The sequence below is a fragment of the Marmota marmota genome, unplaced genomic scaffold, assembly GCF_001458135.2.
Source record: "Marmota marmota marmota unplaced genomic scaffold, marMar, whole genome shotgun sequence".
Lineage (NCBI taxonomy): Eukaryota > Metazoa > Chordata > Mammalia > Rodentia > Sciuridae > Marmota > Marmota marmota.
In genome coordinates this window covers 57,412,814-57,433,820 of record NW_026000174.1, presented here as the reverse complement: position 1 = coordinate 57,433,820, position 21,007 = coordinate 57,412,814, and the positions used below count along the sequence as shown (strand labels likewise).

The window sequence follows — 21,007 nt, the reverse complement described above, 5'->3', positions numbered from 1 at the left end:
ACAAGTGATGGGATGTCAGGCCAACATCAGGCTCCCACACAGCTCGAGTGCATCCTTGTTTCGGCTGGCTGAAAACCTGTATATTTGTTCTATTATTTATACTAAATTTGGGGGGCATTTGACCCCCCTTTCAATCCTTATCAGCTTCCACTGGACTTCTTAGTGACATCATTTACCATGGGGTCAAAAACATCTGGTCTGGTGGTCTCCACCCTGAACTTCTTGCCTTTTCCTTTATCAGGCAAGGGCAGCCTGCCAGGGGACTTCACTCTGCTTATCATGGTGAGGGGAAGTAACTTGTTTGTGGCCATACTAGAGGGCTCTGTGGATGTGCCTGGTGAAACTGCAGGTTTCAAACTGGAGTTTTTAAAATGGAGTTGCTTAGGCCCAGGACTAAGGCCATCCTAACAAAATGTTTTTACTTCTGTGATCTAGTAAGGGCAATTTATCAGATATACAGTTAATAACATATCCACAGTTTTCTTCTGAATGTTGACTTCATTTTTTACAGAAAGAGAACTTAGTGAATTTTTATACACAAATAATATTAACATAAATATCCAAGATACACTCTTGATAAGATATGTGATTTTGCTAACACTTAGATGTAATTTATTTCTGTAGACTTTGTTTTCTCATTTGACATGAAAAAATTGGAGATATTATAGAGGAAAAATGATTAGAATAGATGCACTTTAACTAGTCTAGGAATGCATGCCAGTCAGTATTCAGTATTGATTGTTCCATTTTCAACAACTACTGTGATTGATCTTTCACTTATTCTGAGTTAGAAATAAATGCTGATTGTCTTTCTGTTTTTTATTCCAGATGATATATAATTATTTTGAGAAGTTGACCTGCTGGATGCATTCCATGGAAAAATTAGACAGTGTAACTGGACTCATTTTCCAGGGCCTTTTTCAGAACCCAAAGGTTGAAGAAGTCTGTTTTGGGGTGTTCTCATTCTTCTACACAGTCATTCTTTTGGGAATTTCCCTCAAAATGCTGACCATTTTCATGGGGAATCTGTTGAAAACACCCATGTATTTCTTCCTCAACTTCTTGTCATTGATGGGCATTTGTTTTCTCATCTGTCACAGCACCAAGATGATTGTTGACATGTTAGCAAAGAACAAAACTATCTCTTTTGTGGGGTGCATACTGCAAGTCCTTGGGGTGTATTTCTTTGGTAACACTAGAACCTTCATCCTTATAATAATGGTTTGTGATCATTATGTGGCCATCTGTAACATTATATGACCATCATGGACAGGGACCTGGGTAAGTGGATTCTTCCATTCTGTTATCCAAGTGGCTCTGGTAGTCCACCTAGCCTTTTGTGGACTCAATGAGATCGATCACTACTTTTATGATGTCCGCACTGTGCTCAAATTTGCCTGCACAGACACCTATCTTATTGGTGTCATTGTGAGGGCCAACAGTGGTATCATCACTCTGGGGAGTTTTATAAATGCTCATTACCTATAGTTTCAACCTGGTGTCTCTGAGAAAGCAATCAGCAGAAGGAAGGTGCAAAGCTCTGTCCACCTGTGGAGCCCACATTTCAATGGTCATCATCCTTTTTGGTCCTTGTGTGTTCACATACATGTGCTTTAATGTTACCTTCTCAGAGGATAAGACAGTGGCTGTATTTTATACCATTACCACTCCCATGCTAAATCCTATGATTTATACAACAAGAAATACAAAAGTAAAGAATACTGTGATGAAACTGTGGGGCAAGCGGTTGTTTTGAACCAGTGGCAAATGGTTGGGAGAAATAATTTAAGCTGAATGATCTTAAATTTTGTCACTCTTGCTTATATACAGTTCACAATGAACTAAATAATGATATGATTAGATTTCCAGGAGAAACAAATGACAGAAAAACATATTGTTAAAAACTAACTATCACTCATCATTGCTTAACATTAATTTTGTTATTTCTTAATCAAATGCTTTTCTAAAATATCAAGACTAAAGAAATCTTACTAAGCACAGAATCTCAGCATCATTATCTTATCCTCATTTTTATCTTTGCTATTTTCTTTACTTGATTTTAAAACCTACCCTGAAATACTTGAGGTTGTTTACAGGGTTAAGAACTTTTCTGGTATGTATTAAACAATTAAAAAGTACTTAATTTTTGAATACATATCTGGAAAACATGACAATTTAGCTAATGCATTTTAATAGCAGTCCTACAAAACATAATCGCATTTTATTCCAGTAATATTAGAGTGGCTGCAGAGGTGTGAACAGCATACCAAAATAATAAAACTAAGCTTAAAGACAAAAGATTGGTTTATATTCTCTGGCATTAGTATTCATTTTCTTTTCTCACATCCTGAAGACACTGAATAGATGTAACTGTTATTTCATCAATTATAATATTTCATTAATGTTCTTCTTCTAACCACCTATACTTTACTCATAGTCTGTAACCAGCAACATCTCTTAATGTACAGTGACTCCTAAGAAAACTAAAGAAACAATGAAAACAGAGCCAAGCATGACAATGTGGATAACGGTGACACAATTAACAGGGTAAATATAATTTGCTGAAATGCTTGTTTTGAAAGTTTGAATCAAATAGTCTTACTGAATCCACTTGTCTATCCATCCATCTATTTATTTATTTATTTATTTTGACTGAACTTTCTTGCCATATTTCCACCTGTGGTTCTAGAAAGACTTATACTGGACAAATATATTTTTTATTATGCTAAATTCTTGTGCCCTGATGATAGATTTCTCTTTCACATGAACCATGACTTGAGATTTTTTTGTGTATATGTGGATTAGTGTATCTCCAATTGTCTCTCTGCTTCACTATAATATCCACCAGTGTGCACACTGCCTCTCCATACATTTGTATTAGTGGTTGAGAGAGGGGTGGATTCCTGAGGGTTGTAGCTCAGCTGTAGAGTGCTTACCTAGCATGAGTGGGGAACTGGGTTCAATTCTCAGCACCTCATATAAATACATTAAAATAAAGGTATATTAACAACTGAAAAAAGACAATATTAAGAAACAAGACTGATACCTGATGTTGGTGTACTCATGAAATTAAAAACAAAGATAAAAGTCCAAAGATATCTGGATTAGAAGTTATAATAAATTTATAAACCATGCTCTAGAACCACACAAATCTACTGTTATAGTCCAAGATTAGACTTTGTAGGCAATATATCTCTATGTCCCCTAGATCAAGTTACCAAACTAGGCTGGTGATTAAAATCACTTTGCAATTTTTTCTGACCCAATTAAGCTAGGATTAGGGGTCTTACAAATATTTGTGTTTTGAGTAATTGTTTCTAGTAGTTTTCATACAGTTGATGGAACATCTGAATACTTGCACTTGGATTTGATGATTTTGATATTCTTAGAATCAGAAAATTTGGACTGTCCCCAGTTTGAAGAAGTATGATCAACAAGATCATACTTCCATTAATTATTATTCCATTAATACATAATCATAGCATTGACTGCCAGACTGATGTTGTTATACCATTGCTGTAAAGAAATGGGAAATTATGACTTGTTGTAAACTTTAAATGAAAAAAAAAATAAGAGTAAAAAATTCTCATTTTCCAGAAAAATAGTTTTCTTAGTAGTAAAAAACATGAAAATATGTCTCCCCATTTCTAATCACTAATGGTTATACTTCTTTCCCTGGAATAGCATAAATAAGTGTAAATACATTTCTAAGCAGTGCTCAATGGATTGTATAAAAGGATTTCATGTTCCTTCATATTTCATCTATTTTTCATATAAACATATCCACAAAACTAATACATTTATCACATTTTTTGGTGTCTCCAGAATTAAAGTACTTTGTGGTTTCTGAATGAGATTTCCTTAAATATTTCAGTGCTTTAACGTATTTAGTTCATATTTGGTGGTCAGCTGTGAATTTGATTTGACTAGCAGAGGAAGATAACTCTGCTATTGTATGCATGAGGAAAAAAGGTACATGAAGTGTTACTGGACCCACTATGAAGTTTTAAATGAAACCAGCCATTCCCAGTCTATGTCAACTGAACTCCAGCTTACCTAGAGGCCCATGAAAGAGAATTAAATGTTTTTTGTGGAAACTATGTGTGTTAGGGTGGACATTTACACTGCATCACTGAGTCTGCAGATCTAAGGAGAGTAGTGTAAAATACTTGGGCAACTTAACCACTGATCTACATCCTCAGCCCTTACCTCTTGCTTAGATGCTGAGGCTTTCTTGGAACTTGGAATTCTCATGCCTCAGCCTCCTGAGATGCTGGGATTACAGGCAAGTGCCACCACACCTGGCCATGTCTGGGTGTTTTTGATGAAGAAATACTATTACTGAAATCTCCATGACATTGTGGCTATGCACTCCTTGCTACCTAACACTTTTGTATCTGCTGCACACAGACAATAATACTTTGAGTAGATTCAATTCAGTTTCTTAGTGGGGACAATGATACAGGTGATAGAGCAACAGAAAATATCAGTTCTGTGTCTCTTGTACTTAAAAATGAGGTGATTTTTTACATCCTTCAGAGATAAGGTCAAGGGACACAGAATTTCAGTGAACTTGAGGAAAAAGTTTAGGAGACCATTTGTATAACATAGTGACTAAATGTGATAATGACATTGTGTTATAGGAAAGACTAAGACTAAGGACATCTATTTGAGATGTCCTGGCCACCAAATAATAACTTTGATAAGTTCATTGTAAATGGTGTAATGACATTACATTGTTTAACTTTAAAGCATTGTTATTAAAGAATTAAAATATATAGTAAGCACATTTTTTTCATATTGTTTAGTTATATTTACTGCAGTAGAAATCTCAAAATGTGAGTGCTTAGGACCTCTCTATCAGGCAGTCATTATAGATAGGTAAATCAAGCCAGGTCAGATTAGTCAGGCCAATTTTCAGTGAGTCCCAGGAAGCTGGAGACTGTTCCCAGAGGGATTCAAATGTTAATTCCTTCTGAGCCCTTCCTCCTCTTTTATGAAGAGCCTGCCCTTGCTCAACCTGTTCTATGGTAACCTCTCCCAGTAATTGCCCCTCCCTACAGGGAGCTATAAGGTTGTTAATTAATGTGTCCTGGGCCGCTCCGCTCCATCCTGCCCTTCCCCCTTCAGCCCACCTTTCCCACCAGTCATCCCAAGAAGCATTTCCTAGACATAGTCCTGTACACAGGAAGGAGAAAGATAAGAGGAAGAAAATAGGAGAACAAAGGAAGCCTAAGACATATAAAAAGGAAAGAACCCTTGCTTCTTGGGATACCAGGATACAAGCTATGGCCCCCTTCTCCCTCCCAGGAGAAGCCTGTGTTACTCCTTTTTAAATAAACCCTGCTTTATATGCTTTCCTTGGTGGGCTTCTCTAATGTTCAAACTTCAACAAGTGAGGGAACAGAACTCATCACAAATAACCAGCAGTATCATTTCTGATTCTCAGTCAAGATAAATGATTTCCTAAAGAAGGACACAACTACAAAAACATGATCCCTTATAATTGCCATTATAAAATATTATGATGTCAATTATGTCTGGGGTCTAGAAAGAAAAAATATGTTCCTGAATTTAAGATCTGGAAGAGATTTAGAGATCATTTGAACAAGGTCTTTGTGTACATGTTCAGAGAGGTGAAGAAATGAAGATTTACTTTTTTTTTAATACACTGAATATTATCAGTATGGGAAGTTTGTTTTTATTTCTGAAATTGGCTTATCTTCTGACTTTCTCTTGTTGGTAATGAAGGAGCTCCTGTAATTTAAAAAAAAAAAAAACATTTTTTAAAGATTTCTTCCATTTATCGGTTTAAAAATCGGAGAAATAAAATTAGTAATAACTTGCACACACGCAGAATGCTCTGAGGAAGTTTTATGCCAAATATCAATTCCTAATATGGTCTTCACCAGGTTTCATCTCATCTGAAGGATTTTGTGTAGGTCTCTTTTTATTTGTAATAAGTTGCTTACAATATCTGACAGCCCTCAAATGTCTGGGTATTCCCTTTCCCCCAAATACCAGGATACCAGCTATGGTGAATAACCAGCTATTATTGGTGAATAACACTTCCTCAACCATTTTTCCCCCAAGGGAACCCCTGTGGCTTCATACCAACTGTTATAACCCACAGTTCTGTCCAAGTTCCTAACAGATGCTCATGGAGACTGGCCCCTATCAGAAAGACTTCTGTGACATGTTCCCCTTGCTGAAGCTAGCCTGAGCTGACATGAGGATCCTGCACATGACAATCATTACCACAACAGGGATGATGTCTCTTTTGACATTTGTTGCTTTTGTAATGTTATGCTCGAATTTGGGACCCCCAAAAGACCACCAGAGATCGATGTAAACAGTAAAGAGGTGTTTATTGTGAGCTATCTTGGTCCTCCATGCACACAAAGCAACTGGTGACACTGAGAGGCCCCGAGCCCAGGGTTTACAGCAGTTTTATACATTCTTTGGAGAAGGCAGGACCCCCACATACATCATAGCATCTCTTAGCAAATCATCACACAACACACATCACGGGGAAAATCAAATAACAACTCTAAAACATGATTAACACATTCACTGTCAGGAACAAGTTGGGTAGGGGTGATTGGTTACTACAAGAGGGGGATTCATTTGAACTGACTGGTTTAAGCCAAGAGGGGTGTTCCTGCTGAACTACATGGTTTCCCAACACGTTATCAACCACCATAAACTACTGGGAGGGTCGTCTGGCATCCCAGGTATTTCTCTGTCTCATGCTGATGGGTTGCTGCTAGGGGGTTGCTATGGATCCCCACCTAGCCTGACTGAGTCAGGGACACCTGGTGCAGCAGATCTCTCCTGTTATTTGTAGATAAACAATTTAGCAGGGTGGGAATGTGCCTAGGAGTGCTCTGTGGGTCTTTTCAAGGACAAAGGTCATGTCCCTTCCTTGGACAGGCTTTGCTCTGAGGTAGAGGCTGGTTTTTCAGTAATTTTTTATACCATTGCCCCGTTCACCTTGAGGACCTGCTCCCCCAGTGCCACCTCATTCATATATATATATATATATATATATATATATATATATAAGCTTAAAATGCATGAGTCATATTTCAAAACCACAGAAATTGCTTTAAGTAATACTTCTTAGAACATTCTCATTTTAAAATATCACAAAACATAAAGTGTAGAAGAAAATAATGATACTGAATATGACAATTTTAAGATTGTTAGTTACAGGAATACCTAACATAGATTTCAGGAAATTACCAGATTAATTATGAAATAATTAGGATAATAAGGATCATACTTTTTCTTTGTAAAATATGTTATTCTTTCATTTGTTTTTTCCTCAAATCCTATGAGTTTGTCCTGGTTGTCTTTATTGTACAGAGGGGTTAAACATAATGAAGAAAATTTAAGGTAATTCATAAAATCATTCAGTTTAAATTATTACTTCCAACTATTTCCCACTGGTCCAAAACACCTTCTTGTCCCATAGTTTCTTCATAGCAATTTTACTTCTGTATTTCTCAGCGTGTAAATCAGAGGATTCAACATGGGAGTGATAATGGTGTAAAATACAGCCACCATCTTATCCTCTGAGAAGGTAGTGTCAGGCCTCATGTATATAAAAGTACAGGGACCAAAAAAGATGATGACCACTGCGATGTGGGAGCCACAGGTGGACAGAGCTTTGCGTCTTCCTTCTGCCGACTGCTTCCTCAGAGTTACCAGAATGACACTGTAGGAGAAGAGCAAGATCACAAAGCTCCCTAGACTAATGGTGCCACTATTGGCTGTCATAACAACACCAACAATATAGGTGTCTGTGCAGGCAAGTTTCAGCACAGGGTGGACATCACAGAAGTAGTGATCAATCTCATTGGGTCCACAAAAAGGTAACTGGACTACCAGAGCCACTTGGATAATGGAGTGTATGAACGCACCTACCCATGACCCCAACAACATTTTACTGCACATCTCCCGGTCCATGATAGTCATATAGTGCAGGGGTTTGCAGATGGCCACATAACGATCATAGGCCATCACAGTAAGGATGAAGATTTCAGTACAACCAAAAAAATGCCCTCCAAAGATTTGCAGCATGCACCCTGCATAAGAGATAGTTTTGTTCTTTGCTAACATGTCAACAATTGTCTTGGGTGCGGTGACAGAAGAATAGCATATGTCTACAAAAGACAAGAAGTTGAGAAAGAAATACATAGGAGACTTGAGCAGGTTGCCCGTGCAAACTGTCAGCATAATGAGGAGATTTCCCAGAAGAATAGCTGTGTAGAAGAAAGAGAAGAGCACTAAGCAGACTTCCTCAACTTCTGGGTTCTGAGAAAGGCCCCAGAAGATGAATTCAGTTACATTGTTTATTTTTTCCACAGGATGAGTCCATGAGGCCATGATCTCCAGAGACAAATTACCTGAAGGACACATGGAAAGTACCATCATAATTTATTTCTAATTTAGAACAAATGAATAATTCTTATAGTTGAAAACAGAAAAATGGGTAGATACTCCTATTAGTATACACACTTGAAAATGAATTGCATATTTTCCAATTACCTTACTTCTATATAATATCATTTTTTTTTTCACTTCAGATATAGAAACAATGTCCAGAGAGGTAACATAAATCCCTTGAGTCTCACTTGTTACCAGGTATCTTTCCTCCTTCACTATGTATTAAAGTTTATTTCCAAATTGACTTTTCAGTTTTCTTTAATTTATTATTGATGCATATTACTTATACTGAATTGTGGTGTCCATTGCAGTTTATTTGTATTTACATAAAAATGTAATTTAATAAAAATAGCTTTTATTTTATATAAGGCACTCTAATTTTGAAACAAAATCTGTTTGAGGAAACATCAATTTGTATACAAGAAAATGTTTTCTTTATTTTTGATGCATAAGTAAAACATATGTCCTCACTTTCTTTGCTGAGTATTTCCATACCTGTTCACAATATCCACTCATAAGTCCTCAACTACTTGAGCCTAGAGACTTCCACAGGTTCTCCTTCTTATGAATCTGATCTCATCTAAATGACTTCATAGTCCCTTTTTTGACCCCAAGCTCCAGATGTGGTGTGAAGTCATATAAACAAAATTATACAAATTAGGCTTTGATGTGATGTTGTCGTAACGCAGGATCTTTTAACTTCTTGGACCTTCCATTATCTCATTTGTGAAATGACAGAGTTTCAATCTATCACTTATCACAATAGCACTTATTTCTACCATGAAATTACATCACCTCTGTAAACATGGATTAGCCCAAACAGAATTTGTCTCTAAACTGGATCAAAGTAAAAGGAAGAAAAGGCAGCATTCAGTCTTTTAATGTCCATATTTTTTTGTGTATCCTTCTGATATTTCCAGTGTTATCGTAGTTGCATTAGATCTCCCAGTTTGGGAGAATTCAATATTTCAGGAAGAGATTACCATTGCATGATAATTAAAATTAATTTAAGAAGAGGACAAAGTATAATTTAAATAGATAAACATTCAGTAATGGAGTTACAGGCACACTATGCTATGTTTTACTAGAAACATGTATATGGAATAATTGGAAAGGGTTTTTCTAGGTTTTCAAATCAAGCCAAGGACATAAACTGTTCCTCTTATTCTTGACTATGCTACTGAGAATACAGCCCTTCAGATCTGCTGAGTTAGGTGTTCATGACTACTGATTGCTGTGAGCCCACCCATTACCTCTTTTGTGCTTGGTACTTACAGCTTTGGGGAAATTGCAGGTCAGTGTTCCATCAAGTCTGTGGAGTGGATTCAGTAGTCATTACAGTGCTGCCTTCTCTGGGGCATGACAAAATGATGATAGTAATAACAGCAATGGTAATAGCAACATTGAAATTGAGATTTGGGATTAAGCACGTTCCCTACTTTCATATGTTCATACTCCTTTGGTTTTTCTACTGATTTTAAAAACAGCCTGTTCTCCAGTGAGAGAGCCCCTAAATTGAATGCACAGCATAGCAGTTTTCACAAATATCACTTACGTTGCTCGGTTCTCTAGAACAAACGAAGCACAAACACACAAGCTGGGAAACGATCCCTCTACTATCCAAAACACAAGGTCCTAGAGGAAACCTTATCTCTCCTTAACCCACATCTCAAAGATGCTTTCCTCCACTTGCTGAGCATTTGAGACCTGACACCACAGTAGTTTTTGAAATGATTGGCATTTTTATATTTGTGGCACTCATGACACCCTATCTCACAGTCATGTATAGAAAACGCCTTAACTTAGCATCATCTTAATAATTTCATTCTCCATTTACTTCAGAAAGCAGTGTATTGCACTTTTATTACAAATGTACAAAATCTAGTAGCTTAAATGAATTCCTCTTTCCAACATAGATTCGGTATTCATTTTAATAGAAAAAGAAAATCTCACCTGTATTTTCCAGTGCTTGAATGTGCTTTATTTTTCTATCTCTTCCTTAGATAATGTGGGTACAGACGATCAAATTAATGTAAGAGTGATACCTGAGAAATTGATTTGTGAATGGTTAGCACCAGAGAATTCCAGATACCTTAAATTCAAAAGCTGGTAGAAGTCAGTCTTTATTCTTCCTGGTTCTCTTACCTTCTTAAATCTGCAGTTTCACAGTACCTTTGACAATAAATTCTCTTCTACTTCGGTTCTCCTTAAAGAGAATGTAATAAAATGATAATGACCTTTGGGAAAGCTTTTCCCAAACGTCTTCCTTCATAGTCAAAACCAAATTACAGAACTAATAATGAACTTTAATTTCCAAGTTTCTTCAATTAAAATATAAATAAATAGAACAAATTTAGAAGTCAATTACAAGATCATAATACTAAATCAAAGCAATTTACCGAACAATTTTTATGATTGTATATTTTCTTCATTTAGTCCATGTAGTTCAATATGTGTATTAAATAGTACTCATGTAATACGCCATCTTAAAATATATATGTTATTAATGGAAATTTAATTGTTCTACTCTTTTGAAATCACTCTTTGAATAGAAAAGCATAGATTCATTTATATCAGTGGGTTCCTCCTCTGATTTCCTTCTGATGATTTTTTTGCAGAAAGTATGAGGTTCATTTCTGGCCTGTATTTGAGATAAATAGTGGTTTTTACCTTTAATTTATTTGCTTTCTTTAGTACCTTGTAGTTATACATAGTAGTGGGGTTTATTTTGACAAATACACAAATGCATATAGTTATTTCCATTTCATTTCTCAGCAATGTCCCCTCCCCTCCCCTCCTCTCTCCCCCTCATATCCTTCTTCGACTCTATTGGTATTATTTCCACTTATTTATTTTTTAGTGGTGCATTATACTAATATATAAAATTGGAATACATTATGATATATTCAACACATAGCATAATTCCATCACCTTTATTACCCAGGTTTCTTTTGTTTTGTTTTTGTATCAGGAATTGAATCCAGATACAAAACCCCTAAGCCACATTCACAGCCCTTTTTGTTTTCTGACAGGGTCTCCCTAAGTTGCTGAGGGTCTCCCTAAGTTACTGAAGCTGGCTTGAACTTGCATACCTCCTGCCTCAGCCTCTGCATTTACTTTTGACTACCAGCCATTATGGTTGATTTGTGACCAATAACTGTCTTGCTTTTCCCTTTCCTATTCTTTTTTTCCTTCTCAGTTATCCTTTTTATATTCTCCTTCCTACTCTGACCTTATTATCTCCTTCCTTTTTTTTATGCAATGTGCAAAATGTAAAGAGATCTTGTTCAGGCCCCCTCTATCTACAGACTTAGCAGAGAAATGTTTAAAACATCAAGAGCATAAAGTGAAGGGGAAATGTGCCCAGGTTTGTAGAAAGGCAGAACATGATTAAGTTACTATATTACTCCTATGGTTGCTGCCACAAAGTACTGAAAATTTAGTAACTAAAAGCAACACAAATTCAATGCCTTTAGAATTCTAGAGCTCAGAAATCTAAATTTGGCCTCACTGGACAAAAATAAAAGCACAAGGAACTGCATTATACATACACTCTAGATAAACATTAACTCCCTTAATTCTTCCGACTTCTGGAGACTGTCTTCTTCCTTTGGGGGCCTTTTCCCCATCTTCAAAGCCAGTGGTGTAGCTTCTTCAAATCTCTCTCAGTCTCTAAAATCCTATTCTGCCTCTTTCTTCCACCAAGAAACTGTGAATCTATTGGGCCTACCTGGATAACTCAGGATAACATTCATGTTTTAAGGTCAATTGATTAATAAATTTAGTTCCATCTATAATCAAGATCTCTCTTTATAATATACTTAAAACCTATTCATAAGTTCCATGGATTAGGTCTCAGACTTTTTTGGGAGACCCCATTCTGCTTACCACAGTTACTTGAGTGGTAGGGAAAGGCAGTGCATTGTCTTTTTTGCCCACTATGAAAAAAATGTGCTTTGATATCTTGGAGATGTTTGAAAATATGTTTTTGGATATAATGCTAAACATTATATATAAATAATGGAATATTAATGTCCATATCAAAGTTCATATCTTCCACATGAAAATATGAGCAAGTAAATGATGATAGATAACAGGAATCACTTAGTAAAAGACCATTACATGGTAAGGGATAGTGGAATGACAGAAACTATTATAATAAAGCATATTGTCAAGTACATCACATAAATAGTTGCATAAACATAAATGTACCTCTCAGTTAATTACATAAAGTTAACCCTACCACATCAGATACCAGAAACCTGTCTTATAACCCTTCCTAGTCATTACTATATTCCTATCCATAAACCTCATTTGTTTCTGCATGAATATTAATTATGTTCTTATTTAAAACCTGAGTAAATAAGTCTTTTTGGTTTTCTTGATATATAAACTGGATTCTTGACTTAGGTGAGAAATATATGTAATAGTCAACTAGCTAAGCAGAGACTTCCTCAAGGAAAGTTTCATGTCTTAGAAAATAAGAAGAAAATTTAGAATGTTACAAGTCAGAATTTACATGACACTTGTCAAGAAAAGATTTGAGAAAATTTAAAGCAAATACTCTGACAAAATAGAAGACTGATGGTGAAAAGGTGGCTGGCCAATCATTGCTCCCTTTCTGTCCTCTGATGACCTGCCCTCTATGTGCACCCTGAGCCTCATGCAAATGTTCTACAAACATTATTTATTCAATTAACAAATAAATAGTGAAGATAGCTTTACACTGAGGCTGGGGTTGTGGCTCAGCAGTAGAGAGCACTCCTAGGCCCTGGGTACCATCCTCGCCACTACATAAAAATAAATAAAAGTATTGTGTCCAACTACAACTAGAAAAGAAATATTTTTAAAAAGAAAGAAAATAGCTTTACACTATATTTACTATTATTTCAGAGATAAACTGCTTATGACCTTTGAAATAGCAATACAAAAATATCGATAAAACTAAGAAGAAGGGAAAATACCTTGAATACTTGAAGGAAAACAAAACTAGAGAATGTTGCATTTGAAGACATGTACAAAGGATCTTGGAGATATTACCTGGACCATGTCATCTAGTGTCTAGGAGGCCAAAGTAAGAAGATTTTTATTAAGTATTGGATAAAAATCCAATGCAAAAGTGCTCTACAGAAGAGAGATATGATCCAAACATGATTTCAAGAGGGCCATTTGGACTACATTATAAGAATAGTTTGTTGGAAACCAAATAGAAAGCACAGGGAATTTTCTGGAAGCTGTTATAGTAAGTGAGGGGGGTATGAAAGAAGTAATGGCAATGATGAAATTAGGCATATTTTGAAGGTGTAATTCTTTAAAAATATTGTTAAATAAGATGTAAGGAGTAGAGTAGTGAAGATATTGTATGATTTTTAGCATGAATGATAACATTGTAGGCAGTATGATTTGGTGAGATGGAGAACACCTAGGGAAAAAAGATTTTTGTGGGAAATGAAGGAGAGTTTTATATGAAACTGAGATCCAATTAGAGATGTGAATTAGGTTATCACATGAATAGAATCCATTTATAAATTTTCTGTTCATTTTGAATGTGCAAATTATCCTAAGTGGTTCCACAAGTATTACACTCATGTGAATTTATATGAAATGCATCTTTCCATCTTTTCATACTCTGGCCAATTCTCACTTCATCCACTTTAAACCTCAGTCAGGGAATGTTTGCTCTGAGAAGCCCTCTATGATCCCAGTTTAATTAACATGTTCCATGAACCCTCAGCACATCATGAACAAATTTATAATTGCACCTACTAAATTGGGTTGTAATTTTGTGATCCCATGAACATGTTAGCAAATCAACACAGGTAGGGAATAGAGTCCTATTGAATTTGATAATCTCAAAGTCTACGGTAGGTAGTTTGACACAAAACAGATTCATTTTTTACTTAATAAAAAAATAAAATATTTAATGTAATATATTGAAAGTTTTTCCTCTTCTTCTATAGGTTGACAGTTTCTAGTATCTGAAAAATTTATAAAAAAAAAATAAATGGAAGAAAAGTACTGTCTAATGTGTAATCTTGGGCCTCACACAGAATCCAAAAGAGCAGAAGGTACTTTGTGTTCTTGTTCTTTTACAATTCCTCTGTGGTGTGCAACCTCCTGTCCTCACGAAGACTGCCAGGAAGACCCTGGGCCCACTGGTCTTTTTTCTTTTTTATTGTTTAAAGATCTATTCCCATCTTTTCCCAAAAATTGATTTAAGATTTGTTCTTCTAAGAAAATGCCATATCATTACAATTTTATCCAAATGATTTTTTAAAAAATTCTATTGATTTTATTTACAGAACACACTTTTGGTGAGTTCTTCTCTCTTTTCCTTTGAGATCTTCTGTTGGTGATGGCCTATAACTGCTACATGGACATCTGTAAGCCCTTGCTTCACCTGGTTTTCAGGACACCTTGGTTGTGCACTGAGCTGCTGGTCATGTCCTGGGCTGGAGGTCTTTGCACATGTAGTTCAATGTATCTTAATATTGTCTAATTTTTTTCATTTAGTTTTTGCTCTATTCACTCTTCTGGGTAATTTATTAGAATATAGCTACAGCTCATTGATTACTTCTTAAGATACAGCTGTTATGTTTTATCCCTTACATTTCTAATAAAATCTTAAGATACAGCTGCTATGTTTTATCCCTTACATTTCTAATAATAATGTTATTTTTTTCTTATTTCTTAAAGTCATTGTATTTGACTTATAATGGCCTTTAATATTTGATGGTTTGCATTACTATATCATGCTATTAAAATAATCTTAAATTGTTATAAAATAACATTTTCCTATTAAATTGGCTGTCTAACTGCAAAAAAAGAAATGTATTCTGTACTCTGTTATGGCTTTTCCAATCATATGTCCTCCTGTTTTGCATGGTTGTGAACAAAAATTAAATATTTACTCTTCTTCATTTTTGTTTTTTTTACATGAATAGATTTATTCAAATTATGCTAGAAATAGAAGCCCCTGGACAGTTCTTATTTTACATATGAATTTTGCATATGCATGTAGGTGTGTTTGATGTACAGAGGGAATCTGTTAGCAGAAACATGTGGCTTTCTTCCCTTACTGTGACTCCATGAAGTGGATGTTTTCTGAGAAAATAAATACACAATTTACTCAGCTTCCTTTAACATGTCAAGCTGCTCCATTTGCTACAGAGATGTTTTTACATAAAATTTCTCAACAGTGATTTACTATATGTTAATATTGGTAGCATAACTTAATGAGGCATCCCTGAGAGTTATACTTTATTTTTTTACCTCATTGGATAAACTACTATTTTCAGAGCTTTCTTCTTTTTCCCAATAATTGATAGGCAGGCTGTGCTAATTAGCATACCTCATAGCCCATTGCATAGATCCTACAAGGGTCAGGGGCTTCAAGTATTTCTCTTCTTTTAATTAAACTCATCCCAGTAGTTTTCCATGAATAATAAATATTTTGTTTTTGAGTTTAATATATTTCATTTTATATCAGTAACATATATTGGTAGAGCATTGAAATGAATGCACAATACCTTTCTTAAAATATTAAGTGATAATTACAATACAAAACATAAAGGAAAACCAATAGCAGACACATTATTAACAAGACAAGTTCCAAAATGTTCAAAGCAGCACTATACATAATTTCCCTGAAGGGGAAACTACACAAATTTTACCAATAAGATAATGGAAAAATTAATCATTTTAAATTCATATAATGAGATACTACAAATGCTGTTAGGTACCACACCATGAAAAGCAGAAATAATCCACAAGTTTACTTTCTTTCCAGAAGTGTCTGATGACCCCAAACTTTCCTCAGAGCATTCTTCATCTCCGTGTTTCTCAGCGTGTAGATCAGAGGGTTGAACATGGGAGCAATGATGGTGTAGAAAAGAGCAAACACTTTGTCTTCTGGGAATGTCATGGCTGGCCTGATGTAGATGAATAATGCAGGTGCAAAAAACAGGACCACGACAGTGATGTGGGCACTGCAAGTGGAAAGAGCTTTGCTGCAGCCCTCCCTGGAGCATCCCCTTAGGGTGTACAATATAAAAAAATAAGACAACATCAACACACCAAAAGTCACCAGAGCAATTAATCCCGAGTTAGCAATGACTAAGAGACCTATTGTGTGTGTATATTAGAACAGGCCAATTTCAGCAAAGGTTACACATCACAGAAGTAGTGATCTATCTCATTGGGGCCGCAAAAGGGTAAGAAGATGGTGAGAAGAAACTGACTGGCAGAGTGTGCAAATCCCCCAGCACAGCACGCCAGGATGATCGTGTTGCACCTCTGTCTGCTCACGATGGCAGCATAATGCAAGGGCTTGCAGATGGCCACATAGTGGTCATAGGCCATCCCCGTGAGGATTAAGATCTCGATGCCTCCAAATAAATGGGTGGTAAACAGCTGTGCCATGCAGTTATTTTTGGAAATGATCTTCTGTTCAGCCAGTAAGTCAGTCATTAATTTAGGGGTCACTGTGGAAGTGGAGCAAAGGTCAGAGAATGCGAAGTAATTGAGGAAGAAATACTTTGTTCAAACAATGATATTAATATTTTACTTTCGATCATATGTACTCCTAAATTTTGATGAAATATGCAATTGCTCCCTGTAAAGAATGCTGCTCTGAATTTTTGGGACTCAAAATTCATTAAGGAAACAAGTATAAGTTACACAGCTAACATGTTTTTTTCATTATGTACCAACTAATTTAACTGGGCTTTTTTTTTTCTTTAGTGAAATATACATTATCTCAAGACCATGTTAGAGTTAATTAGCCTAAAAACTAAACAAATTTACAAGAAAATATTTTAAGATGCAATGCTCTCTCTTTAAGAAGCTGAAGCAAGCCTTTTGAAATATTTTTGTGTTATTTTGTTCCTTGTTATTGGTTTTCTCAGTGATTTACTGAAAATTATGTGCTGACACTTTTAAACACAGAATAGCTTAATCTGCTAATTAATTCAAGGAAAACAACAAAATGGAATCACCAAATAAACCTAAGAATAAGTTCCAGGAAAGACTGTGCTTTGGGGAATGTTATACTAAAGTTTGCACTCAATGCAGGATATTATATTTTGATAGTTCTTTGAACCTCGTGATTGGAGGGTATGTATTTTTTTTAAATTCATGCAATGCAATCATTTTGTCTAGTCTCACAAACTCTCAGACAGTGATAAATCCATACAGAGACCAATTTCAATTCAGGCTCTATTTTTAGCACCATAATATAATATGCCTTTACCTTGAAAGTCAACTCTTTCATCTGTTTAAGTACAAATAATAGGTCATTACATGCCTTATACATATTTGTGACATTCAAATAGTAATAGAATGTGAAGCTGTTTTGTAATTTACAGTAATATTTCTATAGACATTATTATTGAAGCACTGGGAGTATTAGGTAAAATTTACTCTGAGCAAATACAATAATATTTAAGAAGATTAAAACATTTTGAGTCTAATATCACTCAATCAAACTCTCAGTTTTCCTTTTTTACAAGTGGGAAATTTCAATTCCAAATCAATATAAATATGTGAGTAGTATTCTTATCATCACCATCAGTGCAAGTTATTTCAAAGCAAAAGGATTTGATCCCATGGGCTCAGACTATTGTAGTAGGTGGTAAGACCCAGTGCTAAGCAACATCATGGGTGTTGCTGAAAAATGACACAGAATTATGATCATCTCCATCACCATGTTACATCAATTTTGGTCACTACTATTTAAAATCAAAATGTTTATAATTAATTCTGACCAGATGATCTCAAAACACCTGCCTTTTTGGAATGTATATTTTCTATCCCAATCTTAAACTTAATTTCTTAATCAAACTCTACTTAAATTTTCTTCACAATTCTCCATGGTACTAGGTAAATATTGTTACTAATACAATGAATAATTTACTAGTAATAGAAGTTGAATTTTCAAACAAACATATTCATTTCCATATAAAATTTTCCAAAACAGACTTAGATAAATGGCATATTTTTGAAAAGTTGGTTTTGATCTTCTCCAAAATTGAACTACAGTAATATTTTATTTGAAGAAAAAAAATGTTGGACATATTACCTGATTTGAACAATTCTTAAATGGGATTTGTATGCTTTTTTATTTTAATAAAATAAATGTAAAATATTTAATAAACATAATAATTTTTATTTTAATAAACCAAATTATATAAATGATTTAAAATCTAATCCCCATCAAGCATAAATAGGCTCTTAAATGAAATTGAGCCTTGGGCTGGGTTTGTGGCTCAGAGGTAGAGTGCTCACCTACCATGTGAGAAAATACAAAATGCATATCAGTTTGTAACTATGGTCACCTGTCACATCACTGAATCAAATAATAATTGACAGGAGGTCACCCCACAAGGAAAAATAAAAGTTTGAAGCAGGTGTACTTGTTTTTTGAAAACCATGTTGGTTAGTCATGGCCTCTAGAGAGGCAAATAAGTTCTCAGTATTTTCAGGCTCAAATGTAAATAAAATGTCCATTGTATTCCAAAGGTACATTTTAGATGCCCATTATATTCTAAAGGTACATTTTTATTTCCTTCCAGAACTTTGCTTCTTTACAGAAAGTGAACTCTTTATGCATACCAAAGTGATCAATTCACCAGTTAGCATCCTTTTACATGGAAGTTATCAGAGCAACTCTACAACTAGATTAAAAGTACATTGCAAAAAAAAAGACATTTCTGTGGCATATAGCTCAAATCCCGTTCACTGCTGAGATTTTGATGACTGAGAGGTGCTTTTTATGCAATTTGAGTATCTTTTTCCTATCTCTGTAACCTGAGGAGAAAGCTGTAGTTCTGGTCCCCATGTTAAGAAATGATTCTCACCAATTTTATCATGTTCTCTGGGGAAGAATTGTGTGTGAATATGTATGCTTCAAGTATTCCTGTCTAATGTGAGTTTTCTAGAAAATTAAAAACCCGTAGAATGTCCCTTCATTTTGAGTTCACCAAATACTCCTTAAAATGTTTGTCAAGAGTATAGTCAAAAATCCTGTAATTAAGAACCACTCACACCAGCCTGTGCAGGACCCAGGCTTACAGGAGGCACAGTTGACCCCTCCCCCATGGGGCAGACACCTGTCAGAGCCTGGCCTCTGGCACAGGACCACCCCTTCTGACTAGCAGACTTTCATGGGAAGTCAAGCCCAGCGGCCCAGATCCAATCACTCTTAACTTGCTCAGGACACAGATCCAGGATGCAGTAGCATTCACTGAGGGACACCAGCAGGGTCTGGAAGCCCCAAATCAGGTGAGATACAGACGATCTGCATGGGTACTACAAGAATATAGGGAACAGACTGTAATATCTCAGATCTACACTGCAAGAAAGGAAGACACATAGACAACATGAAACAGCAAGGGAGGAAAGAGCCCCAAACAAATCAAGACACTATAATAACAGAACCCATGGACCTCGACATTCATGAAATGTCAGAAGGAGTTCAGAAGGTTCATAATTAAAATGATGTGTGAATAAAATAATGACCTAAATGAGCAAATACAGGCAGAAATTGATCACTCCAATAATGAGATAAGAGAGCAAATAAAGATAGCAAAAGATTATTTCAAGAGAGAGAGACTCTGAAAAAAAAAGTCAGAAATTCTTGAAATGATAGATAAAATAAATTAAATTAAAAACTCAATAGAAACCATAACCAACAGAATAGATCACTTGGAAGAAAGAATGTCAGATGATGAAGACAAAGTATACAGTCTGGAAAATAAAATTGATCACATTGTGAAGATAGTTAGAAACCATAAAGAGAACATCCAAGAATTATGGGACAGCATCAAAAGACCAAGTCTAAGAGTTATTGGGATAGATGAAGGCACAGAGTTCCAAATCAAAGGAATGTACAATCTCTTCAATGAGATAATATCAGAAAATTTCTGAAGCATGAAGAACGAATTGGAAAACCAAACACAAGAGGCTTACAGGACACCAAATGTAAAAAATTACAACAGATCTACAACAAGGCACATTATAATGAAAATGGCTAGCATATAGAATAAGGATAGAATCTTAAAAGCTGCAAGAGAGAAGAATCAGATCACGTATAAGGGGAGACAAATTCGTGTCTCAGCAGATTTTTTAACCCAGACTCACATAGCCAGGATATCATGGAACAACATATACCAAGCTCTGAAAGAAAATAGATGCCAACCAAGAATCTTATATCCAGCAAAACTAAGCTTTAGATTTGATGATGAAATAAAAATGTTCCATGATAAACAAAAGTTAAGGGCTAGGGATGTGGCTCAGGCGGTGGCACGCTCGCCTGGTATGCACGGGGCGCTGGGTTCGATCCTCAGCACCACATAAAAATAAGGTGAAGATGTTGTGTCCACCAAAGGCTTGAGGATAAATATTAAAAATTCTCTCTTTCTCTCTCTCTCTCTCTCTCTCTCTATCTATCTATCTATCTATCTTAAAAAAAGTTAAAAGAACTTACAATTAGAAGGCCTGCACTACAGAACATCCTAAGCAAAATATGAAAATATGGAAAACAATGATGAAAATTAGC

The 21,007-nt window shown here is 35.4% G+C and overlaps 1 protein-coding gene and 2 pseudogenes across 1 annotated transcript; 1 reads left to right on the top strand and 2 right to left on the bottom strand.

Annotated features, from left to right (window-relative positions):
• The first annotated feature begins 873 nt into the window (after positions 1–873).
• On the top strand, positions 874–1,756 carry LOC107158922 (annotated as a pseudogene).
• A 5,726-nt stretch (positions 1,757–7,482) lies between these two features.
• Positions 7,483–8,391, bottom strand: LOC107134862 (olfactory receptor 4S2-like). The gene has a single exon (XM_015476880.1). It carries the CDS (start codon positions 8,389–8,391, stop codon positions 7,483–7,485), a length of 909 nt encoding a protein of 302 aa, XP_015332366.1.
• Positions 8,392–16,225: 7,834 nt separating this feature from the next.
• LOC107158917 lies at positions 16,226–19,548 on the bottom strand (annotated as a pseudogene).
• Positions 19,549–21,007: the final 1,459 nt, after the last annotated feature.